A 21600-nucleotide genomic window follows, 5' to 3' on the forward strand; every position below is an offset into this window, starting at 1 on the left:
CGGGCTCAGGCAATCCACTCACCTCAGCCTCTCAAAGGCACGGGATTACAGGCTGAGCCACCGAGCCCGGCTCATCATGTTTTTTTAGCGTTTATTTTCTTCATGACCCTGTGCATCATTCCATTTTTGAAGTTCACATTCATACCTCATTCACCACGTCACTTTCTGGCAGCACATACATTTGTGAGCAACTGTTTTCAATGATGAAACTTGGGAAGAGCAAAACTTGAACGAACATTTCTGATGAGCACCTTGAAAACTCACTAAGAATGGCGACCACTGCCATTGAACCAGACACGGATAGATTCGTTTTACAAAAACAAGGTTTAATGCTACTTGTTAGATATTGTTCTCATTTTTCTAGACTTTATATTAAAAATATTAAAAAAGAAGTCTTATATGTAGATGATTTCTGTGTGGCCCATGACAGTTCTTTACTCGGTGCGGCCCAGGGAAGCCACGAGGCGGGATGCCCCTGCTGTAAGTGTGTCCACAGATGTCAGCCTCCTTGGCTGGGACAGGATGGAAGAGGGCTGGGCAGGGACCCACGGGGTGGGCAGCATGTATCCAGCCACTTAGGTCCTGCAGGGCAGGAAGGACCAACGACTGTTGCAGTGACTCCCGCGAGCCTCGGGTATGTGTGATTTACAGGCTTTGCTCTGGCATACACAAGATGCATGAGGCTCCTAGTGGCAAAACGCATCACGAGGGGAGGTTTTCTAATATATAAGGATTTTTAGTTAAAAAGACCTAACCAGATCCCAAAACTGTTTTCAGCTGGGTTCTGAAACTCTCCATTTTCTTTGAGTTGGGCTGGAGGGTAGTAGCACGATCATGGCTCACTATAGCCTCGACCTCTTGGGCTCAAGCGATCCTCCTGCCTCAGCCTCCCAAGTAGCTAGGACTATAGGCACACACCACCATGCCTGGCTAATTTTTTTATTTTTTTGTAGAGACAGGGTCTTGCTATGTTGCCCAGGCTGGTTGCAAACTCCAGGACTCAAGTGATCCTTGCACCTCAGCTTCCCAAAGTGCTGAGATTACAGGTATGAACTACTGCACCTGGCCAATAGTTTTTATTTTCAAGCATTCGATCATTACTTTCCTGTCATTGGAAGAGGATAGGAAATCAGGAAGATCCTCTCCCAGGGCCCCCTTTGAGAATGAGGGGGCAGAGCTGGCCTCTTTGAGCAGTGAACGTCTTCATGGCTCTTGTACGTGTAAAGAGCCTCCCTGCACTAAGGGACTCTTGGATGCTGCCATTCGATTCACCAAGGCTGAAATGATCAGAGTGAGTTTCTTTTTTTCTTAAAAAAATTGAAAGTGGTTGCAATTCTTAGTGAGTTCTCAAGGTCCTTGTTAGAAATGTTTGTCCAAATTTTGTTCTTTGTGTGCTTCATCATTGAAAACAGCTGCTCACAAATGTATCTTTTTTTTTTTTTGAGTTGGAATCTCACTCTTGTCTCCCAGGCTGGAGTGCAGTGACCCACTCACGGCTACTGCAGCCTCGACCTGCTTGCTCAGGTGATCCTTCCACCTCAGTCTGCCAAGTAGCTGGAACTACAAGTGTACACTACCACACCCGGATAATTTTTTAAAATTTATTGTAGAGACGAGGTCTCACCAAGTTGTCTGGGCTGGTCTCAAACCTGCAGTCTCAGGCAATCCACTTGCCTCGGCCTCCCAAAATGCTGGGATTACAGGCTGAGCCACCGTGCCTGGTTTAAATGTATCTTTAAAAAGCAAAAAACAAACACAAAAAAACATTGGCTGGGCACAGTGGCTCATGCCTATAATCCCAGCACTTTGGAAGGCTGATGTAGGTGGATCATTTGGGGCCAGGAGTTCCAATAAACCAGCCTGGGCAACATAGGGAGACCTCATCTCTAGAAGAAAACAAAATATCATTATAAGAAAGCTGCTTACCCTTCAAGATTGTAGGCTGCCCTTCCCCCTACATGAGGAAAGAAAGTGCTACTGAAATAGATGCACTATGTTGTTGTTGTTGTTTCGGAGAACAGCTGTACAGCTGGAACAACCAAAGTGTTTCTTTCTATTTCCTTGAAAGGTTAGATACAGTGTCCTCTGTGCATGTATAAGTTCTTTTTTTTTTTGTGTTGGAGTCTCACTCTGTCACCCAGACTGGAGTGCAGTGGCCGCTCCTGGCCACTACAGCCTCGACCTGCTGGGCTCCGGCGATCCTTCCGCCTCAGCCTTTCAAGTAGCTGGAACTACAGGCATGCGCTACCACGCCTGGCGGATTTTTTTTGCTTTATTGCAGAGATGAGGTCTCACTGCCCAGGCGGGTTTCAAACCCGCGGGCTCAGGCAATCCACTCACCTCAGCCTCCCAAAGGCATGGGATTATAGGCTGAGCCACCGAGCCCGGCTAACGTATAAGTTCTTACTGTGTACTTCCAAGAACACAACCTACCAGAGATGTAAACCACATCCTCACTGTGGTGTACAGCCCTCATAGGCCTTGTTGACCCTCTCCTGAGTTGAGTGTAACTTAGGGACTGTGTTTGTTTTGCCACACAAATCCAGTGTAGATCATTCCTGAAGACTGGCATTGGGCACTGGCTGTCTTCAGTCATTATGGAACATGGACATCAAATCCAAGCCCTTCCTCTGCATCTTTCCTCACAAAGCTTCCCTGAAGTTGCGCACAGTGTTAAGGACCTTCTTGCCATGTGAATCCCAAAACCTTGGGCCCCACGTTGGGGGGAGAATTGGAGCATCAGGGCACTGATTGTGCAAGTGGGCCCACGTGGTGCGGTTCTGCTTATCTTGGTACAAACCTTTGTGCAGATGTGAGAACCCTCTGGGCCACATATACCTCTTTGAGAACATTCTAGATGGCTGCATTTCCACGGCCACCTGGAAGACCCAGGTTTGAATCATGGCTTTGCCTCTTGCTAACTGTGATCTGGGACAAGCTTTAGTCCTTCCAGAGGCTGTATTTGTGGCTGTAAATGGTTTTCATCATCCTCAGGCCCTTTCATTGAGTTATTTAAGGCTATGTGAGATACCTGATCACTAGTTGAAATTTGCTTTACATACAGAAAGATGATGCTTTGTCAGCATGTATCACACACCAGCAACACGTATACAGAGTTACAGTCATGACAGTAGTAACTTGGGACTTCTGCTTTTATCTGAAATGAATGATTGGCCATTCAAGGCTGTATATTCCTCAGTGCAGTGGCAGATTCAGTATTATTTGTGATTTGACTTAGAGATGGGTGACACAGTTTTCATCACAGCAGGTTGCCCATGTAGTTGTGTTTGTCAATTCCTGCATGAAACTGCTTGCATCTGACCTTAGGCAAGCTCATTAACATGTCTGAACTTTGCTTTCCTTATCTGTAGGGTCTAGATTTGTTGGGAGAATTAAATGGAATAATGTATGCAAAATAGATGGTTCTTGACACATGGTCAGTTCTCACTGAATAGTAGTGATCCCTGCTGTTGCTACTGTCACTACTAAAACTGTGTGTACTCTGACCTGCCAGCTGGACTGACATTTGCACCAGCCAGGTGACTCAGCTACAGACTAAGTTCAATGTTTCCTGGGTATACAATGTTCATGGACACCCAGGGCCTGACTGTTTCTGGAAATCTTCATGGTAACCGAAGCATGGTCTGCAAGTGTGTTTGGAACGCATCTCTTGTGTTCTGGGACAACATGCCTAGTATTCCTGCCCCTCCATCCCCTCCAGGAAGATGGCATGTTGGCTGCAGGAGTCTCTCTTGAGGTCCAAGTCAGGACAAATGACATGGCAGTCAGGTAGTACTCTATATTGTTGGAGGACATGCCCCATGTAGAGCATGTCAAATTGTAGTTTTCTCCAGTGCTTTCTTGCCAGGGTACTCTGGTCCCTTGGCAGAGCTGCTCTCTGACGGCTCTCCTGCTGACTGTCACTTCACCTTGTGTAATTGTCAATTCTGTACTTATGTCCTGAGCCTCAGGTGGTAGGAAGTTCTCAGAGGAGCTGAGAGTCTCCAGCAACAGGTGTGCCATCCCAGATGCCCTGTGGTGTTACATGAATCTCCCAGGTTGCTGTGCTTGTAGCCTGGGTGAGTTCTGTAGGGAACAATGTTTGGTCTTGATACCTAAACTCAGTGGTTTGTGGATTGGACATGCAGATGTGGGGTCAGCAGTGTCTGCCTCCTGGCCTCACAGTACACTATTCATGAGGAGGGTGTGATCCATGGATGGAGGGGGCATGAGGCTAGGACCTAGAGGGTGTGACGCCCAGATGGAGGTGGGCATGATGCCAGGAAGGAGGATGTGGCGCTGGGATTGAAGAGATGTGAGGTCAGGATAGAGGAGGCCATGAGCTGGGATCGAGGGGTGTGTGACACAGAGATTGAGGGGGGTGATATCCAGATCCACAAGGATATGACGCCACAATCCAGCAGTAGACCTCTGACTTCTCTGTGGGGCCTTCCAGGACTGGTGGCGTGCAGGCCATCTGCTGTGCTGTGGCCCTCTGGCCTCTGCTGGGACATGTTGCTCAGGGATGCTGTCCCTGGGACCAGATCACCGAGTCTTTGGGGCAGATTCGATCCCCTTAGGCTTTTCCTCAGACCCCCACCCATAATCCCACGGTGCCTTCATCTTCTGCTTTTGCCTCCTTCCTCCTTCCTTCCCCTTCCTTCCCCTCTCTCCCCCTCTGCCTGCCTGGTCCAGAGGATCAGGCCTGTGTCCCTCTGGAGCTCCTGGAGCTTCCTGGCCATGCCTCCTCCCCTCCCCCACAGCCTCACCCTAGGTCCGAGCTTCCTCAGTGTCTTCACCAGCACAGGAATGTCAAAGGCATCGGTCACACTTGGAGCGTGTCCTCACGTTTGGGTCGGGTGGGCTCTGTAGCATGGAGCCGCACTGGGGCTACATGTCTGTGTAACCACTCTTTGTCGAGAGGGCCTCCTTGTGGTTTGATGCTCCTGCTGGAATTGAGAGACTCTGTGAAGCCTGCCAGCTTGCTTCACCACACAGGATCTCCCAGGAAGGGCCTGTGGCCATCAGGAAGGGGGTGACTAATGACCTTGTGGCCAATGGCCACCCTTATAAAACAGACTTACAACCCAGTGTCTGTGTTTTACTGAGAAAGAGAGGTTCTCACGCTTGTAATCCCAATACCTTGGGAGGTGGATGTGAGAGGATTGCCTAGGCCCAGGCATTCAAGACCAGCCTGGACAACTTGGTGAGACCTCATCTCTACAATAAGTCAAAAAGTAGCAGGCATGGTGGCATGTGCCTATAGTCCCAGCTACTTGGGAGCCTGAGGCAGGAAGATCACCTGAGCCCAGGAGGTCAAAACTGCGGTGAGCCATGATTGTGCCACTGCCCTCCAACCTGGGCGACAGAGTGAGACCCCGATTCAAAGAAATTAAATAAACAACCATGTGAAGCCCTCTGGCCTCACGCACACCCTGCAATGGTAGCTTTTACCTGGCCAGGCACACAACAACTTGTATTATGGAAATATGGTGATCACATTCTGTGGGCCCGTTTGATAAGATCATATTGGAACATTTAAAAATAGATGAGTAACTACGGGCGACCAGGAGATAGCATGGCCCCAGCTCAGCCAGCTGTAACCCAACCACGGCGCCCGCCTGTGTGTGACAACAGTCTTCGAGGCCTTCTGAGATGGTCCCTCTTGTGTATAGCACGTAAGTCCCCTAAAGGAAGGCAGGTGTGCTGGAAGCAGTGCCAGGTCAGGCCAGGGCAGCAAACCACCGTGGGCTCTGCCCCCTGCTTTGTATAGCACATTTGGCAAGCCCTTTCTTGAATCTTGACCTATTAAAATCAGTATTTATTAAAATAAATAAATTAGTTGTGTGTCATCAATGAGTCAAATGTTCTTTCTCCTGTTTACCTGCATGAAGTCATTTTGCCTTTTTTTTAACTTTTTATTTTTGAGTTGAGATCTCCCTCTGTTCATCCAGGCTGGAATGCAGTGGCATGATCATGGCCACTGCAGCCTCGACCTCCTGGGCTCAGGCAATCCTCCCTCCTCAGCTTCCTGAGTTGCTGGGACTACCGGCACACACCACCATGCCCAGCTAATTTTTTTGTTTGCTTTTTTGTAGAGATGAGGTCTTGCTATGTTGCCCAGGCTGATCTTGAACTCCTGCCTCAAATGATCGTCCTGCCTCGGCCTCCTAAAGTGCTAGGATTAGAAGCATGAGCCACTGTGCCTGGCCTACATTGTGAACTTTAAAAAAAAAGGCATAAAAAAGGCAACTTAATATATGTCTTTATCCTGTTTGCAATTTGCTTAGGCAATTTTTACTTTAAGGTTATGGGTGTGATACAAAACTTCTTTTGAGTTGGAGTCTCACTTGGTCGCCCAGACTGGAGTGCAGTGGCTGCTCCCGGCCACCGCAGCCTCGCTTGCTGGGCACCGCTATCCTTCCGCCTCAGCCTTCTGAATAGCCGAAATTACAGGCATGCGCTACCATGCCCGGCTGATTTTTTTATTTATTGTAGAGATGCCCGCGGGTTCAGGCAATCCACTCACCTCAGCCTCCCAAAGGCGCGGGATTACAGGCTGAGTCACTGAGCCCGGCTCAAAACTTTTTTTAAAAAGAGGAATATACCCACATTCCAGACAAATTTGTCCCACCATATAGTACATTCTTGTTTCATGTCAAGTGGCAAATAAAATCTACATTTGCCAGTTTTTTTCTGTAATAAAGTTAAATTGTCATGCTGAATTTTGTTTATCTTTTTGTGTGTCCTATGTGTGCACATGTGATTTATGGTTCGATGTTACACAGTATTTAGAATTCTTTTGAATGGCGGTTCGACACTTTGAAGTGGCCAGGCATGACTGGTGTTAAAAGTGTATAAACCGGCCAGCTTGTTGTGCCTTCTGTGTGTCTTTTGAGTGTCTAAGATTTTTTTCGATGTGCTGTGTCTATGCTCTGCCTGCCTGCCTGCTGTGTAATGCTATGAGATTCCAGGTGAGAGAGCAGGTAACCCTTATTTACTCCAATGACAGAGGAGTGAAACCAACTTAGGAGAATCCCAGGGTCTAGCTGGATAGGAAAAATGCCGCTGGATAATGATGTTTGGTTTTTTCCATCTTCATTTTGATTTGGGGCACACATGCATGTTTTCTACATAGACATGCTGTGTAGTGATGGGGACTGGTCTTGGGTGGCCCCTTCCCCAGATGGTGAACATGCAACCCCAAGGTAGTTTCTGAACACTCACCCCCCCTCCCCCTCAGTGGTGTCCCCAGTGTCTGTCATTTCCATCTCTGTGACCGTTTAGCTCCTGCATATGAGTGAGAACACGCGGCATTTTGTTTTCTGTTGCTGAGTCCGTTCACTTAGGACAATGATCTTCAGCTCCATCCATGTTGCTGCAAAGAATGTGATTCCATTCTTTTTTATATTGCTGGCTTGTGATCTTAAAGATGCCTGTCCTTTGGCCTCCTGCCTGGGAGCTTGAGGGTCTGTGTGTGTTTCCTTTCCTTTTTTTTTTTTTTGTTTTTGAGTTGGGGTCTCACTCCATCGCCTAGGCTAGAGTGCAGTGGCACGCTCATGGCCACTGCAGCCTCAACCTGCAGGGCTCAATCTTCCACCTCAGCCTTCCAAGTGGCCGGAACTACAGGCACGCACTACCACACCTGGCTGATTTTTAAAATTATTCTAGAGATGGGGTCTCGCCAAGTTGCCCGGGCTGTTCTCGAACCCGTGGGCTCTGGCAATCCCCTCACCTTGGCTTCCCAGAGTCCTGGGATTACAGCCACTGTGCCCAGCCCTTTCCTTTTTTTATTTTTTTGAGTTGGAGTATCACTCTGTCACCCAGATTGGAGTGCAGTGGCCGCTTTTCTTTATTGGAACTTACCGGTTGGAGTGCAACAGTCTTAAACAGATCTCTGGGTGTGTGTGATCCTTTCATTATTGATTGATGGCAGCATCCAGCCCTTGACTGCTTTAGGCAGTTGGAAAACAATAGTCTAGAGAGTATAAAAAACACCTCTTTTCAACTCAAACGCTTAGGAGATCTGTCAGCCTCCTGAGGTGACTCCTCCAGACCTGAGCTTCCTGTCACCTCCCCTGGGTACAGATGACAAGGAACACTTGAGGGAGGGAAGGAGGAGGAAACAGAGCAGTGTCCATTGGCAGGTCTAGGGGAGACCCCTGCTCCGCCACGGCTCCGGGAAAGGCTCAGGTCACCAGGTCCTCGGTTGCCATGACCACTGCACACGGCCTGCCACCATGGACTTCTTCTGGAGATTAATTTGGTTTTAGGCAAATCATGAGGTTATTTTGGTTTTATTTCAGTGTTGATGCAAGGAGATTATGGACTTTTCCCACAAATGCACACACACACACACACACACACACACACACACCCAGAAACATACATACAGAATTCAGCTTCTCCACTATAGATGAAGCGTTTACTGAGAGTCCTTATCATTCTATTGTGTGCCTAAAAATTCCTTTCTGGCCTGGAATGGTGGCTCATACCTGTCATCCGGCACTTTGGGAGACTGAGGCGGGAGGATTGTTTGAGCCCAGGAGTTCAAGACCGATTTGGTCAAAATAGCAAGACCTCATCTCTACAAAAAATAAAAAATGAGTGTGTAGTGATGCATGCCTGTAGTCCCAGCTACTTGGGAGGCTGAGGTGAGAGGATCACATGAGCTCAGGAGGTCGAGGCTGCAGTGAGCCCTGATGGTGCCACTGGACTCCAGCCTGGGTGACAGAGGGAGACCCTGACTCAAAAAAAAATTCCCATTCCGACCTGCCCCACCCGGGTTCCCTTGCCCTACGTCAATGGGTACTCAGTGGAGGGAGGGGCTCAGAGGCGTTGAGGTTACTTCTGAGAGAACTGGAGGCATTCATCACCACAGAGCTCGTGTGTCTGAACACTGTACAAGTGACACAAGTTGTGGCTTCCATCTTTAGAATCTGAGGACATGTCTATAAACAATAGCAAGACTACTGCCAGAGGGGAGGCAGTTTTCATCTGGTATTTAGAGGATGCATCGTGAGTGGGTTTGAAATATCCCCTGGGATTATCAGAGACTCTGCATCCAGATCCCCAGACCCAGGACCTGGAGCTGGCTGAAGGCCCTGGGCCTGTCTTCCTTCCAGCCTGTGGGGGCCACACCCAGTACCAGAATGTACTAGGGCTGCTGGGACCAGGGTCTTGAGAGAGAGACTCTCAGTTTTCTAGTGCTCCTCTCTTCTGCTTTTGAAAACAGAAAAACAGAGAGTGAGATTGCACATTTACAACCCAACTTTTCCTGAATATTGTCAGGGCAATTTTTTTTTTTTTTGGAGTTGGAGTCTCACTCTGTTGTCCAGGCTGGAGTGCAGTGGCACAATCATAGCTAAATGCAGCCTCAACCTTCTGGGCTCAGGTGAGTCTCCTGCCTCAGCCTCCCATGTAGCTGGGAATGCAGGCACGCACCACTATGTCCAACTGATTTTTTGATATTTTTGTAGAGATGAGATCTCGCTATGTTGCCCAGGCTGGTCTCAAACTCCTGGTCTCAAGCAATTCTCCTGCCTTAGCCTCCCAGAGTGCTGGGATGACAGCCATGAGTCACTGCACCTGGCCTTTTTTTTTTTAAATCTTAAACTTCTGGAATAATTGGTTGTTTTGTGATGAGGATAGATAATATCTAGAAAAAAAGTTCTTTGTAATCAGTTTTTTTTCTCCCTCTCCTTTCCTTTTTCATTTGTCATTTTCCCTGATGTCTTTAGACTCTAAATGACAGGATTTTAGAAAACAAAGTGCCCTTAGGCATCACTCGTGTGCTAAACATTTCCTTGTGGCTCTTCTTCCATCTTTGGAAACTGAGGCCTAATGCTGTGGTCCTTTGTAAGAACTTCTCTGTGTCCTGTTTGGTCTTTCTGTGTTGCCGAGCTTCTCCTGTGTCTTCCCTGGAGTGAGTGAGTTCAAGGACTCGCTGGGAATGGAATTAGGTGCATTGAGTGTCACCGTCCACCTGAGCCCACACGACTCTGGAGACAGGCTCGTGTACACAGGGAGAGACCGAGTCTGCGAGGACAAGGGCCCCTCCCCAGCCCCAGAAGGTGAGCAGCGTAGACAAGGACTATGCAGATTGAACTTGTTAGGAGCCACATGTAGGGACGCTTTCCTGACTGTTCTTGGGAGTCACCCTGGTATCGTCTGGGTCCTCTCCTGGGCACGTGGGCAAGTCAGTGTGTAGGGTCTGCCTTGCCCACCTAAGAGATGGGGTTCTGGAAGTCCAGGAGCGAGTCTCCATGCGGGGGGTGAGTGCGAAAGTCAGAGGAGGTGAAGTGGGAAGGACCTGACCTCCAAGAGGCTATTCCAGCAGGGGTGGCCCAGGTGGGAGCTGGAGGGGCTCCCTGAGTGGGGTGGGGGGGGCGTGGGTGCCGGCGGGTCCCCATGGGGAGCTGGTGCAAGTGTGTATGTGTGCATGTGTGTGTGCACATGTGTGTGTGCATGCATGTGTGCCTATATGTGTGTGTCTGTGCGTGCACGCATGTGTGTGCATCCGTGCACGTGCATGGATGCCTGTGTGTCTCTGCATGTGTGCTTGTGTGTTTGTGTCTACAAATATGTGCACGATTACCTGTTCATGCATGTGTGTGCCTTGTGTATACACTCATGTGCATGTGCACATGTGTGCCTGTGGCTATCTGTATGTACACATGTGTGCCTATGGTTGTGCACATGTGCATGTGTCCACACGTACATGTACCTGTACATGTGTGCATGTGTGAGTGCATACGCACATGTAGTGCATGTGTGTCCTCTGTGGTATGCTCACACTCAGTTTGAACACAGTTCCCCCTGCAGGCCATCCTTTCTTCTCTACTGTCCTGTAGCCCTTGACCAGCTTGTGTCATTCTCTTTAATGTTTGAGTCTCACTGTGTTGCCCAGGCTGGAGTGCATCGGCACGATCACAGCTCACCTTGGCTTTGACCTCCTGGGCTGAGGTGATCCTCCCACCTCAGCCTCCTGAGTAGCTGGGACCACAGGTGCACACCACCACTCCCGACTGATTTTTGATATTTTATATCCATGAGGTCTTGCTCTGTTGGCCACGCTGGTCTTAAACTCCAGGGCTCAAGCGACGTTCCCGCCTCGGCCTCCCAAAGTGCTGGGATGACATGTGAGCCACGGTACCCCACCACGCCTGCTTTATAGACAAGAAAACTGAAGCTCAGCGTAGTAGAGTGTCTTGCCCAGGGTTACACAGCTGGGAAACTGAAATACATGAGGGCCCAAGGCCTTCTGACTCTGATGTCTTTGTCAGTCGAGCAAAGACTCCCCCTTGAAAGCACAATAACATGTTTCTCCCTGAACTCACGGCTTTGTGGTTCTGGCCCAGAGCAAGACTGCGGTGCTGGTAAGGTGGGAAGGAGGTGGAGGGTGATGGCCGGGTGGCTAATTAATCTAGATAACATGTTCCTGCAGCATGGGGCCTCCAGGGGATTTATTCATAGATGAGGAGCCATTCCCAGCCGGGAGTGAGACTGGAGCGTGCACAGCAAGTTCATCCCAAGAAACAAAAGAAAAAGTTACTTGGGGTGAGATAGGGTGAATGGGGAGGGTGAGGCATGAGGGTCATGCCATGTTTGGTCAAAAACTGCTGAAATTGCTGAACACTCAGCGTAAGTCACCTATCATGAAATGGGCAATGTGTTGAAAGAATCTCCAAAAAAAAAATTCGCTAAGCCAAACGCAGCCTCTCTCACAGCAAGGCTAGCTGGTCCATTGATGCCGATGTGTTCCTAGAACACTCAACTAGCAGGTGAGGCGTATACTACAAGGGGCGGCCCTCCCAAAGATAATTCTGTTTTTTTCTGGGTCTCCCCTCATGTGTGTTCTTGCTGCTGATGAGCTCACTCTCTCCTGTTTGTGTGACCTTGCAGGCTGGCCCCCTTCCCTGGGTCTTCCTTTCCTGCTTGAGGGCAGGTGACTTAGATCAGCACCTCTAGCCTTCCACATCCCACAGGACCCAGACCCACCCTCTGAGCCTGAGGGCCCCTCCCCTTATTTCTTAGGGAGCTAACATGGTGGGAGCTTGGATTCTGGTCACAAGTATAGGAGCTGTAGGCTGGGATCGTGGTCTAGGTACTGTGTTTTTGTAATAAGGTCTTACTAAGGCACAGCTATGTTTGTTTAATTTTTTTGTGGGTGTTGAAGGTTTTTTAAATTTTTGATTTGCGGTCTCACTCTGTCACCCAGGCTGGAGTGCAGTGACATGATCATGTCTTACGTCAGCCTCGACCTCCTGGGTACAGGCGATCCTCCCACCTCAACCTCCTGAGTAACTGGGACTACAGGAGCATGCCACCACTCCCAGCTGGTCTCGGACTCCTTGGCTCAAGCAATCCTCCTGCCTTAGCCTTCCAATGTGTAGGGATTACAGTTGTGAGCCACCATGCCTAGCTAACTTTTTTATTTTGTAGAGATGAAATCTTACTGTGTTACCCAGGCTGGTGTTTATTTATATCTGTGGTTGATAATGACAAAGTCAAAAGAAAGGAGAAAACGTTGAAGAAAATGTTGCCCAAGCCTTGCTGCAGAGGGCCTGGTAAGGCTAAGCCTCCAAGCCAGACTCCCTCCAGTCCGTGTTGCGTTCATGGGTCTTTGCTGTAAAGGTTGGGATGGGTGGGAGGATGGCAGAGAGAAGACGGGTGGCTTATGTCTAGAAAGTTCTTTCAAGTACAGTCACGCCTTGCTTAATGGTGGGGACATGTTCCGGGAACTGCGAGCATCACATAGTGTGCTTACTCCAACTGAGGCAGTGTATATCTTTATATATATTTGTTCGTGTGGAAAACCAAATGTCTCAGCACCATGACTGAACACCAGTCGTTGCCCTTACTTGGTCTGCAGTGTGTGGTCAGGTGCCATATTGCAAGTTTTTTTCACTCTGTTGCCCAGGCTGGAGTGCAGTGGCGTGATCACGGCTCACCGCAGTTTTGACCTCCTGGGCTCAAGCGATCCTCCCACCTCAGCCTCCCAAAGTGTTGGGGTTACAGGCATGAGCCACCATGCCCAGCCTGATTTCTTGTCTTACTGTCTTTTCCCCTCTAGAATCCAAGCTCCTTTTTGTGTTGTTTTCTATTCACTAATGGCGTCCTTCAAGGTGCCAGGCATGTCTTAGATACTGCATGAGTGAATGAGTGAATGAATCAGCAGATGGGTAAAGGAATCAAGGTGGACTGTGTTAGAAACATCCTCAGAAATGAATTGGAAATATCAGAGACTGGGCGTGGTAGCTCACGCCTGTAATCCCAGCACCTTGAAAGGCTGACATGGGAGGATCACTTGAGCCCATGATTTTGAGACCAGTCTGGCAACATATTGAGAACTTGTTGCTTCAAAAAGTAAAAAAAATTCCAGGTGTGGTGGGGCATACCTATAATCCCAGCTACTCGGGGGGCTGAGGTGGGAGGATCACCTGCGGTGGAGGCTGTTGTGAGCCATGCTCCTGCTACTGTACTCCAGCCTGGGTGACAGAATGAGACCCTGACTGAAAAGAAATAAGAAAAAGCATCGGGAGGTACCATTTCCGGTTTACCACCAACACACACCCAGCTCCTTGCTCCATCTTGCTGAGGGTCTTGCCTCCCCTTACCCCAGGGCTCAGCCCCAGCCTCATACTCAGCATGTGGGTCCTCCATTGCTGCTGATTGAGGGTGTTATACCTTCGAAGCGGTGGGAGATGAGGCTGCTGTCCTAATCAGCATGTACACAACTTTGACCCAGCTTCCCAGGAGGAGGTGTGTGTCACTTTGTGAGCTGCAGACACACCCCTGCACACTCACACACAGCTCTACTGTGCACTCCTGCGGATGGCTTATATTCCAGGCTGTTGGACTTGGTTCTCGTCTGCTCCATCCTGTTCCATTAAAACACCACTGGTTGGGATCCAGTGTATCGATGTCATGGCCCATGAATGCATCATGGCCCACAGGTGAAACATTTGAAAAGAGTGTTCAGAACGCAGTGCTCTCACCCAGGCCTGGCCACCCCGGGGAAGGGTCCATGTGTCGAGGCAGGCGGCGGTGCTGCCAGGCAGGTCGGTGGGCCCACAGAGGCCTGCGTCCATACCCTTCCAGAGGGCTTCCCTTCAGATGATAGATGTAATTTAGTTGCTGTCTTTCTTAAAAACCGTTTTTCACTAATCATTTCTCCCCAGCATATAGGCTGTTTGTTTTTCTCTTGTGTATTGATTTCTTTAATTGCTAACAGGAGTCATCATTCCCCAGTGCTCTTAAATTGAAAAACAAATAGACTTGGCCTATCTATATCTGCTAACTCATTTTCCCACTCAGTTTTTTGCATGAGTTTTCTCTGGAGGTGTGGGCATGTGAATATATATACTTATGTATAGATGTATGGGTATACACATATATGTGCACATATGCATACATGCACATACACGTGTGTATACACATAGATACACACGTGTACACACATACATGTGTATATACAGGCATAGACACACACATGCATACACACAGGTGCATATTACACATATACACATGCATATGAATACGTAATGCACATGCATGTTTATGTATACAAATATATAATATACATGTCCATATGCATGCGTATCAATATAATACAAATGTATGCACGTATAGGGCTATATAATACTTGCCCCTCCCCTTTCCTCCCCTCTCCTCCCCTCCTTCCACTCTTTAGAGACAGAGTCTTGTTCTGTCATGCATACTAGAATACAGTGGCACAATCATAGCTCACTGTAATCTTGACCTCCTAGGCTCAAGTGATCTTCCCACTTCAGCCTCCTGAGTAGCTGGGACTACAAGGGCGCACCACCACACCTGGCTAATTTTTTGTAGAGATGGGATCTTACTCTGTTGCCCAGGCAGCTGGTCTCAAATGCCTAGATTTAATGGATCCTCCTGCCTCTGCCTCCCAGAGTGTTGGGTTTACAGGCATGAACCAATATGCCTGGCCAGGAGCCATTTCTATGACCCAAAGCCTGAGAAAGTGTCTTTGGTTAATGAATATTGGGAGAGGGCCACTGAACTGACCAAGCTTGGAATTAAACATCAACTTGACATTCGTGATGGGAAGACCTAGGCAAGAGAAGACATCTAGCAGCTAGAGAATTGTGAGCCCCTGATGGCCACTTCCTGATTATTATATTTTTTCTTAGAGATGGGTCTTGCTCTGTCGCCCAGGCTGTAGTGTAGTGGCGTGATCACGGTTCACTGAAGCCTCAAATTCCTGGGCTCAAGTGATCCTCCAGTCTCAGCTTCCCGAGTATCTGGGACTACAGATGTGCGCCACAGTGTCCAGCTAATGTTCTTCAATTTTTTAGAGACATGGTCTCAAAACATTGGCTAGATTGGTCTTGAACTCTTGGGCTCAAGCAATCCTCTCACCTCAGCCTCTCAAAGTGCTGGGATTACAGGCGTGAGCCACCATGCACCACTAAATGGACTATGATTTTATTCTAACTTGCTGCATCTGTTTGCTGGAGGTCCCTCCCACTGCCACTGTTGGGTGGAAAATCAATCAGATTTGATGACTGGACAACATTGTACCAGCTTTGTTCTCGTTTGTCCATCAAAAAGAGAGTCCTTAGGCCAGGTGTGGAGGCTCATGCTTGTCATCCCAGCACTTTGGGAGGCCAAGACAGGAGGATCACTTGAGCCCAGAAGTTTGAGACCAGTCTGGGCAAATATTGAGACTTCATCTCTACAAAAAAATTTTAAAAATTAGCTGGGCATGGTAGTGCATACCTGTGGTCCCAGCTACTCGGGATGCTTGAGGCAGGAGGATCACCTGAGCCCAGGTGGTCAAGGCTGTGATGAGTTGTGCACTCCAGCCTGGGTGACAGAGTAAGACACCGACTCAAAAAAAAAAAAAAAGGAACGTCCTCACGACACTGTCTGCTGTGTATTGATTACCCGTGGCTCCAGCTGCTTTTCTAGGTGTTTTATATCACGCCATCTCTGGGCCTCACACCTGGCGCTAAGCGGGTCTCTGACCAGTGAGGAAGCCAAGACGCTTCTGACACCATGATTCGTGCAGGGCCACTTGAGAGATGTGGCCTGGCTGCAGATCACCCACTCTCACTCTCCTCATCTGCCTCCCTACACTGAGATCGGCTTCTTTGTGAACGTCCTGCACCGTCTTGGGCTTTATTCCATTTCATCTTTAAGATGAAATGCCAGCATGTCTAAGTATGAGACACATTGAAATTAATGTCTAGTCTGTAAAACGCTATCAGAAATTCCAGGCCTTTCTTATTGTAAAATACAGAACTGATCCAAGTAAGAGCCCTCCCTCCCTCCATCCCTTCCTTCATTTTCCCTTCCCTCTCCTCCCCTTTTAGAGACAGAGTCTCTAAATGGTTAAGAAATAAGATACTCAGGTCTGGATTGGGAGAAACCACATTCTTGGCTTATTGTTATTACCCTGTGAGGGTCAGTTGTCTGCCCTTTCATTGCCACAGGTTTTTTGGGTGTGAGATTAAATGGTCCCATCCTGAAAGCCACCTTGATGAAAACAAAAGACAGCTGGGGCTGGTGTGGTGGCTCATACCTGTAATCCCAGCACTTTGGAAGGCCGAAGCAGAAGGATTGCTTGAGTCCAGGAGTTCAAAACAAGCCTGGGCAACATAGCAAGACTTCTCTATAAAAAAAGCAAAATTTACAGGGTGTGGTGGTGCATGCCTGTAATCCCAGCTACTGGGGAGGCTAAGGGAGAAGGACTGCCTGAACCCCGGAGGTGGAGGCTGTAGTGAGCCTTGATCATGCCACTGCACTCCAGTGAGCCCTAGCAAAAAACAAAAACAAAACAAACAAACAGCCACTGGGTTCCCAGAACTGAGATAATCTCACTGCAGAAATGTTTGGGTCCCATATCAGCATGGCCCCCAGTGGACTGTATGTTGCTGGGTTGGGGCCTTGAATGCCAGAGATCAGAAAGGCAGGTCTCACTGGCCCAGGCTCCTTGGGGAGACAGACCCCCGCTGTTAAGGGATTGTTTGGTTCGTTTTGTTTCATCCAAATTTGGGACTTCCTGCTCTCCTTCCCCCCTCCCCCACGACTCTCCTCAGCTGTTGGTTTACTTCTGAGAAGGGCACCCACAGCCTTTTCCAGGGCAAGGATTGGGGTTCTGGGGCCACCTGCCTCACTGGGAAAGTCTCCTGGGTCCCCCAGTTATTCTGAGTTTGCAAATGTGTATGTGAATGGAAAGATCACAGAAGAATGCTGAATCTTCCAGAGTTGTATCTCTCAGGTCTTTCAACACTGGTTAATGAGCCCGGGGAACTTTAATGTCTGGCGAGGATGGGTCAACCTGCCTTGGTCGTGCGTCTGGGGTCAGGGCTGTGCCTGTTGGTGGATGACTGCGGTAGCCAGTGGCTCTGGCCCCTGACAGTGACTTTGGGCAAGTCCTCTGTCCTCAGTGTACCAGAAGGAGTTAATTCCAGCCACACTGCTTGCTGCTGGGGTCTGTAGTCAGGTCTTTAATGGATTCTGTAAATAAAGGTTTGTAAGGAAGCAACTTGGTGAACTCATGGCTCGAATTCCAATTTTTAGTACTTCTTTATAGACACTGAGAGTGACTTGTTTTTAGTACTCCTTCTACAGGGTTTCTTAGATTGCCTCCCCCTCCCGTGTTAGTTAAACAGTTCTTGTTTGCTTTCTAAGTCTCGGAGGGCATCAATCTGCCCGTGGTACAATAGCCCTGGAAATAAGGAAGTCTCTGCTGAAAGCACACGAGGTGGGCACGGGTTGCTGTCATTTAACTGCTTTTCTCTCCAAATCGGTAAATATTTACACATGACCTTGTCAAGCAGTTTGGGACCACTCGGTCTCTCGAGAGCGTGCGACCAGGGCAGTGACTGCCCATGGGCCTGCTGCCATCCCCAGTGGCCACAGAGGCTGAACTTCCCAGTTAAAGACCCTGCTGGTCACAGACCCAGTACCCTCAAGGGAGTGGGAGCCCAGGCCAGGCTCCCTCTCTGCAGCAGGGTTTGAGAACATTTGCATTTTCAAGTTTGACTTCTAAGGATCTGACTTCTGAGGGTTGGGCAAATTGCTGGGAGCAGAGGACTCCAGAAAGTGAATTGTGGATTCTGGCTTAGGTTCACCACAGCTTCTGTTTCTTGTGGAATGTCATGACAGAATTTCATTCTAAGCACAAATGATGTTTTTTGTAAGTTGGGGGGAAAAAGTGGCTTACTTGCCCATTTTTGTAAAAATGGGACCAAGGTAATACGGTATTAAAACCCAACGCTCTAGTGTTTAGGGCAGATATAGAGTTTTGAGGTTTGAGGGTGTCTCAGCCTTCTGTTTTCTGGTTCCAGCATTTGAAATCTGACAAGCTAAAGCTCATTTTTAGAAGAGAGTACATATGTTCTTCAAGGCTGACACTGAAAAGCAAGAGAAGATCCTCATTTAGGGGGTAGTTTGGATATGAAAATTATAATATTATTGTATCAGCATAATCTGTTAATAACATGTTCATTTTGTCTGTCAAAATATAAGGAAGACTTAAGTATATTTAACAGTGTTCTGTTGTGAGAGTGCACTATTGAAGACTGCCAGGCAGTCAACAAACACATGAGAAGCTTTTAAAAATAAGTAGCTGTGACAATAGCAATACACTGACTTATTGCAAAGTACCTAAGAATTCTGTATTCATGCTTTTGTTTTTCAATTTCTTTGCAGAGTATTGGGAAAGGGTCATTGTGGTGCATAGACCCCGAGTATAGACAAAATCTAATTCAGGCTTTGAAAAAGACACCGTATCAACCACACCCGCACGTGTTCAAAACACCGCCCACCTCTCCTCAGGCATATCAAAGGTAAGCCCCAGACTTTTTGGGTTTTTTGGTCAGTAAAATTGCATGATCTTGGCAGAGACAGAGGCTGACCTGAACGTAACAGGCCGTGTGAGATTTTAAAAATAACCTCAGGTAAATGAGGCAGAAGTAAGTATTCTGAGAGACACAGCCGTGACTGTGTTTCCTGTAAACCTTACCGCTTGCACTGCTTCCAGAAGGCCTCACATGGGGTGAAGTAAGGTCTTCCTGGGTAGAAACGTTCTCAGAGAACAGTTGCCCACCCTCGCGTCTCGGGCATCCTGTTCCATTGGGATGAAGGTGCATATCCAAACTACCGGCAAGCAGATGTCGTCCTCCCCTGAGCTCCTGTCGCTCCAGATGTTCATGGACCCTGCTGGGTTGTGGTTTCGGTCTCCATGTGGACAGTGCCCTTGGTGACGATTGTGTTGTGGTTACTTGGTGTTTGCTTTTTCAAGGAGAACAGCAGAGAACCTTGGAGACATTTTTTTCTCCCTCACATACCCACTTGTTAGAAACAGTAAGGTCATGAGGACCACTTTTATAAATATACCATTGGAGGTGGGGGGTAGGGAGTAGCATGTCACTTTTTAAAAAAGGTGTGTTAATATTGGATTCCAGAAAAGAGTGATATCGTACAGAAGCAGATTTGAAAATAGATCCTATCAATATATAGTGCTTGAGTCTGAAACCCATTCCTCAACCCTGCAGTTTTTCTTTTTAGATGCGTAGGAACATTTCTACCATAACATCCCCGTTAAGACACGTTATCCTTGGACCACAGACTGATGGTGGTGAGGAGCGGCATGACATCATAGATTCTGGGAGTCTAGGGTCTGCTTCTTGGCAGATTCTTTCCCTAGTCTGCTGTCTGTTGTGGAGGGGGGAACACAAAGCGATTCTCGGATGGGGAATTAATGAAGTTTGTGGGCAGCCCCATTGAAAGCATTCCATCACAGGCCCAGACAATCAGTCTTCAGCAAGACAGAGAGGAACAGCTGGGCCCTCCGAGAAGACTGCTGTATGTCTGCCTTTGCTAGGCGATTAGCGTGATGGTCACCATAGCAACCAGAGCGTCTCCATGGCAACGCGTAGCCCAGACAGGTGCAGTTGCATCCCAAGGCTGTTTGTTGCCAGGCAAAAGGACAGGCCATTAGTACTTAGATGTACGCTGTTGCCTTAGCAACAAATAGCCCTACATAGCAACTACAGTTGGTTTGGAAGGTTTTTTTTGGGAAGGGGGGAAGGTTGTAGCAGCTTTTGTCTGTGTTCATAAAAATCAGTGGAAGCGTACTTTATTCAGAATGACAACTTGAGGTCACGTAGCTGTAGGAGATGAAATGGGATTTTTCAGAGCAGACCGACTGACGCCATAGAAATGTCCAGAAGGACAGGGCCATATGCTAGGTCTTCTTCCACGGCTGCAGCCATGCCCCTCAGTGCAAGGGAATGAGGATGGAGCGGGGACTGGCGGATGTGCAGGGCTGGTGGGGAGTCTGTGACACTGGTGACTGACAGATGTACTCTGCTCCTTTGCATTCCTCTCTCCCTGCCCTCTGAGTGCATGTAGACCCCTCGTCCCTGCTCCCCTCGGGTCCCTGTCCCTCTGCTTCTAGGAAGTTAAGAGCATGTGCCTTCTTCCTGGGTCATATTCTTGGTGCCTTTAGACCCATGTTTGATTGCCAAATGTGAGCCCGAGGGAAACCCAGTCATTATTTAATCACTTGAAGGATGATAGCGGCACTTGGCAGGTGTGACTGGCCACACATCTGGCCAGAACCCCCTGGGCTGGCCTCAGCTTAACAACTTCATTGGATTTTTTAATATAGGCATAAAAACACAGATGGGCCAGAGCTTCTGTGATGATAATAATGATAATAATGTCCTGTCCCCTTAAGCCGTTTCTCCTGGTGGACAGAGGGAACAAAAAAGTTTCTGCCCATGCCTATGTGGCGTTAGATGTCACTTCCACAAAGGTCACTGCCTGTGGGGAGGTGACAGGTGAGAGTCTGACTTGCCTCTTCACAGGCCTTCACCCTGTGAGGACAAGTCACTTTCTCGTTCCTGAGGACTACCTCCCTTCACCTGAAAGCTTCAGGGTCCTCCAGTATGTGAGACTGCTGAAGCCACTAAACACTAGGTGACTGTCTAGTATTCCAGAGCTCACAGTGATGCAGTATTTGGCTCAATTCTAAGCCATTGGGCCACTTGATTTATTGTTTTTGCATACGGGTCTCACTCTGTCACCCAGGCTGGAGTGCAGTGGCGTGATCATGGCTCATGGTAGCTTCGACCTCCCAGGTTCAGGTGATCCTCCCACCTCAGCCTTCCAAGTAGCTGGGACTACAGGCATGTGCCACCGTGCCTGGTTAATTTTTTATTTTTCAGATCAGAAGGTAGTTTATTGAGAAAGTAAATTACAGAAAGATAAAGAGATTCACCTCCTCAAGGTAGGGGAGAGGCCCAAAGCCAGGAAACATGGCCTGGCCATAGCTCAAAGAGCACATGGCTACGCCACAGCTTAGCAAGGCAATGACCTAATTTTTTTATTATTATTATTATTATTTTGTAGAGAAGAGATCTTGCTGTGTTGTTCAGGCTGGTCTTGGACTCCTAGGCTCAAGCAATCCTCCAGCTTCGGCCTCTCAGAGTGCTGCGATGACAGGTGCTAGCCACTGCGTCCAGTCTACACCTGCTTTCTTTTTTAATTGAATTTGTGAGTTGTTTTTAATTGAAATGCAGGCCTTGGAGATAGGAGCCCTTT

The 21600-nt window shown here is 48.3% G+C and overlaps 1 protein-coding gene across 1 annotated transcript in view; it reads left to right on the top strand.

The window, feature by feature from the left end:
- The window catches only part of FOXN3 (forkhead box N3), a 282909-nt gene that overhangs the window by 89216 nt on the left and 172093 nt on the right, over window positions 1-21600 (top strand). The window contains exon 3 of the mRNA XM_008053223.1: window positions 18703-18839. Within this exon, the coding sequence (XP_008051414.1) occupies window positions 18703-18839 (137 nt within the window). The remainder of the gene's footprint in view (window positions 1-18702; window positions 18840-21600) is intronic.

This window comes from Carlito syrichta, unplaced genomic scaffold, assembly GCF_000164805.1.
Source record: "Carlito syrichta isolate Samal-C Ts95f unplaced genomic scaffold, Tarsius_syrichta-2.0.1 Scaffold287969, whole genome shotgun sequence".
In the NCBI taxonomy this organism is placed as follows: Eukaryota; Metazoa; Chordata; class Mammalia; order Primates; family Tarsiidae; genus Carlito; species Carlito syrichta.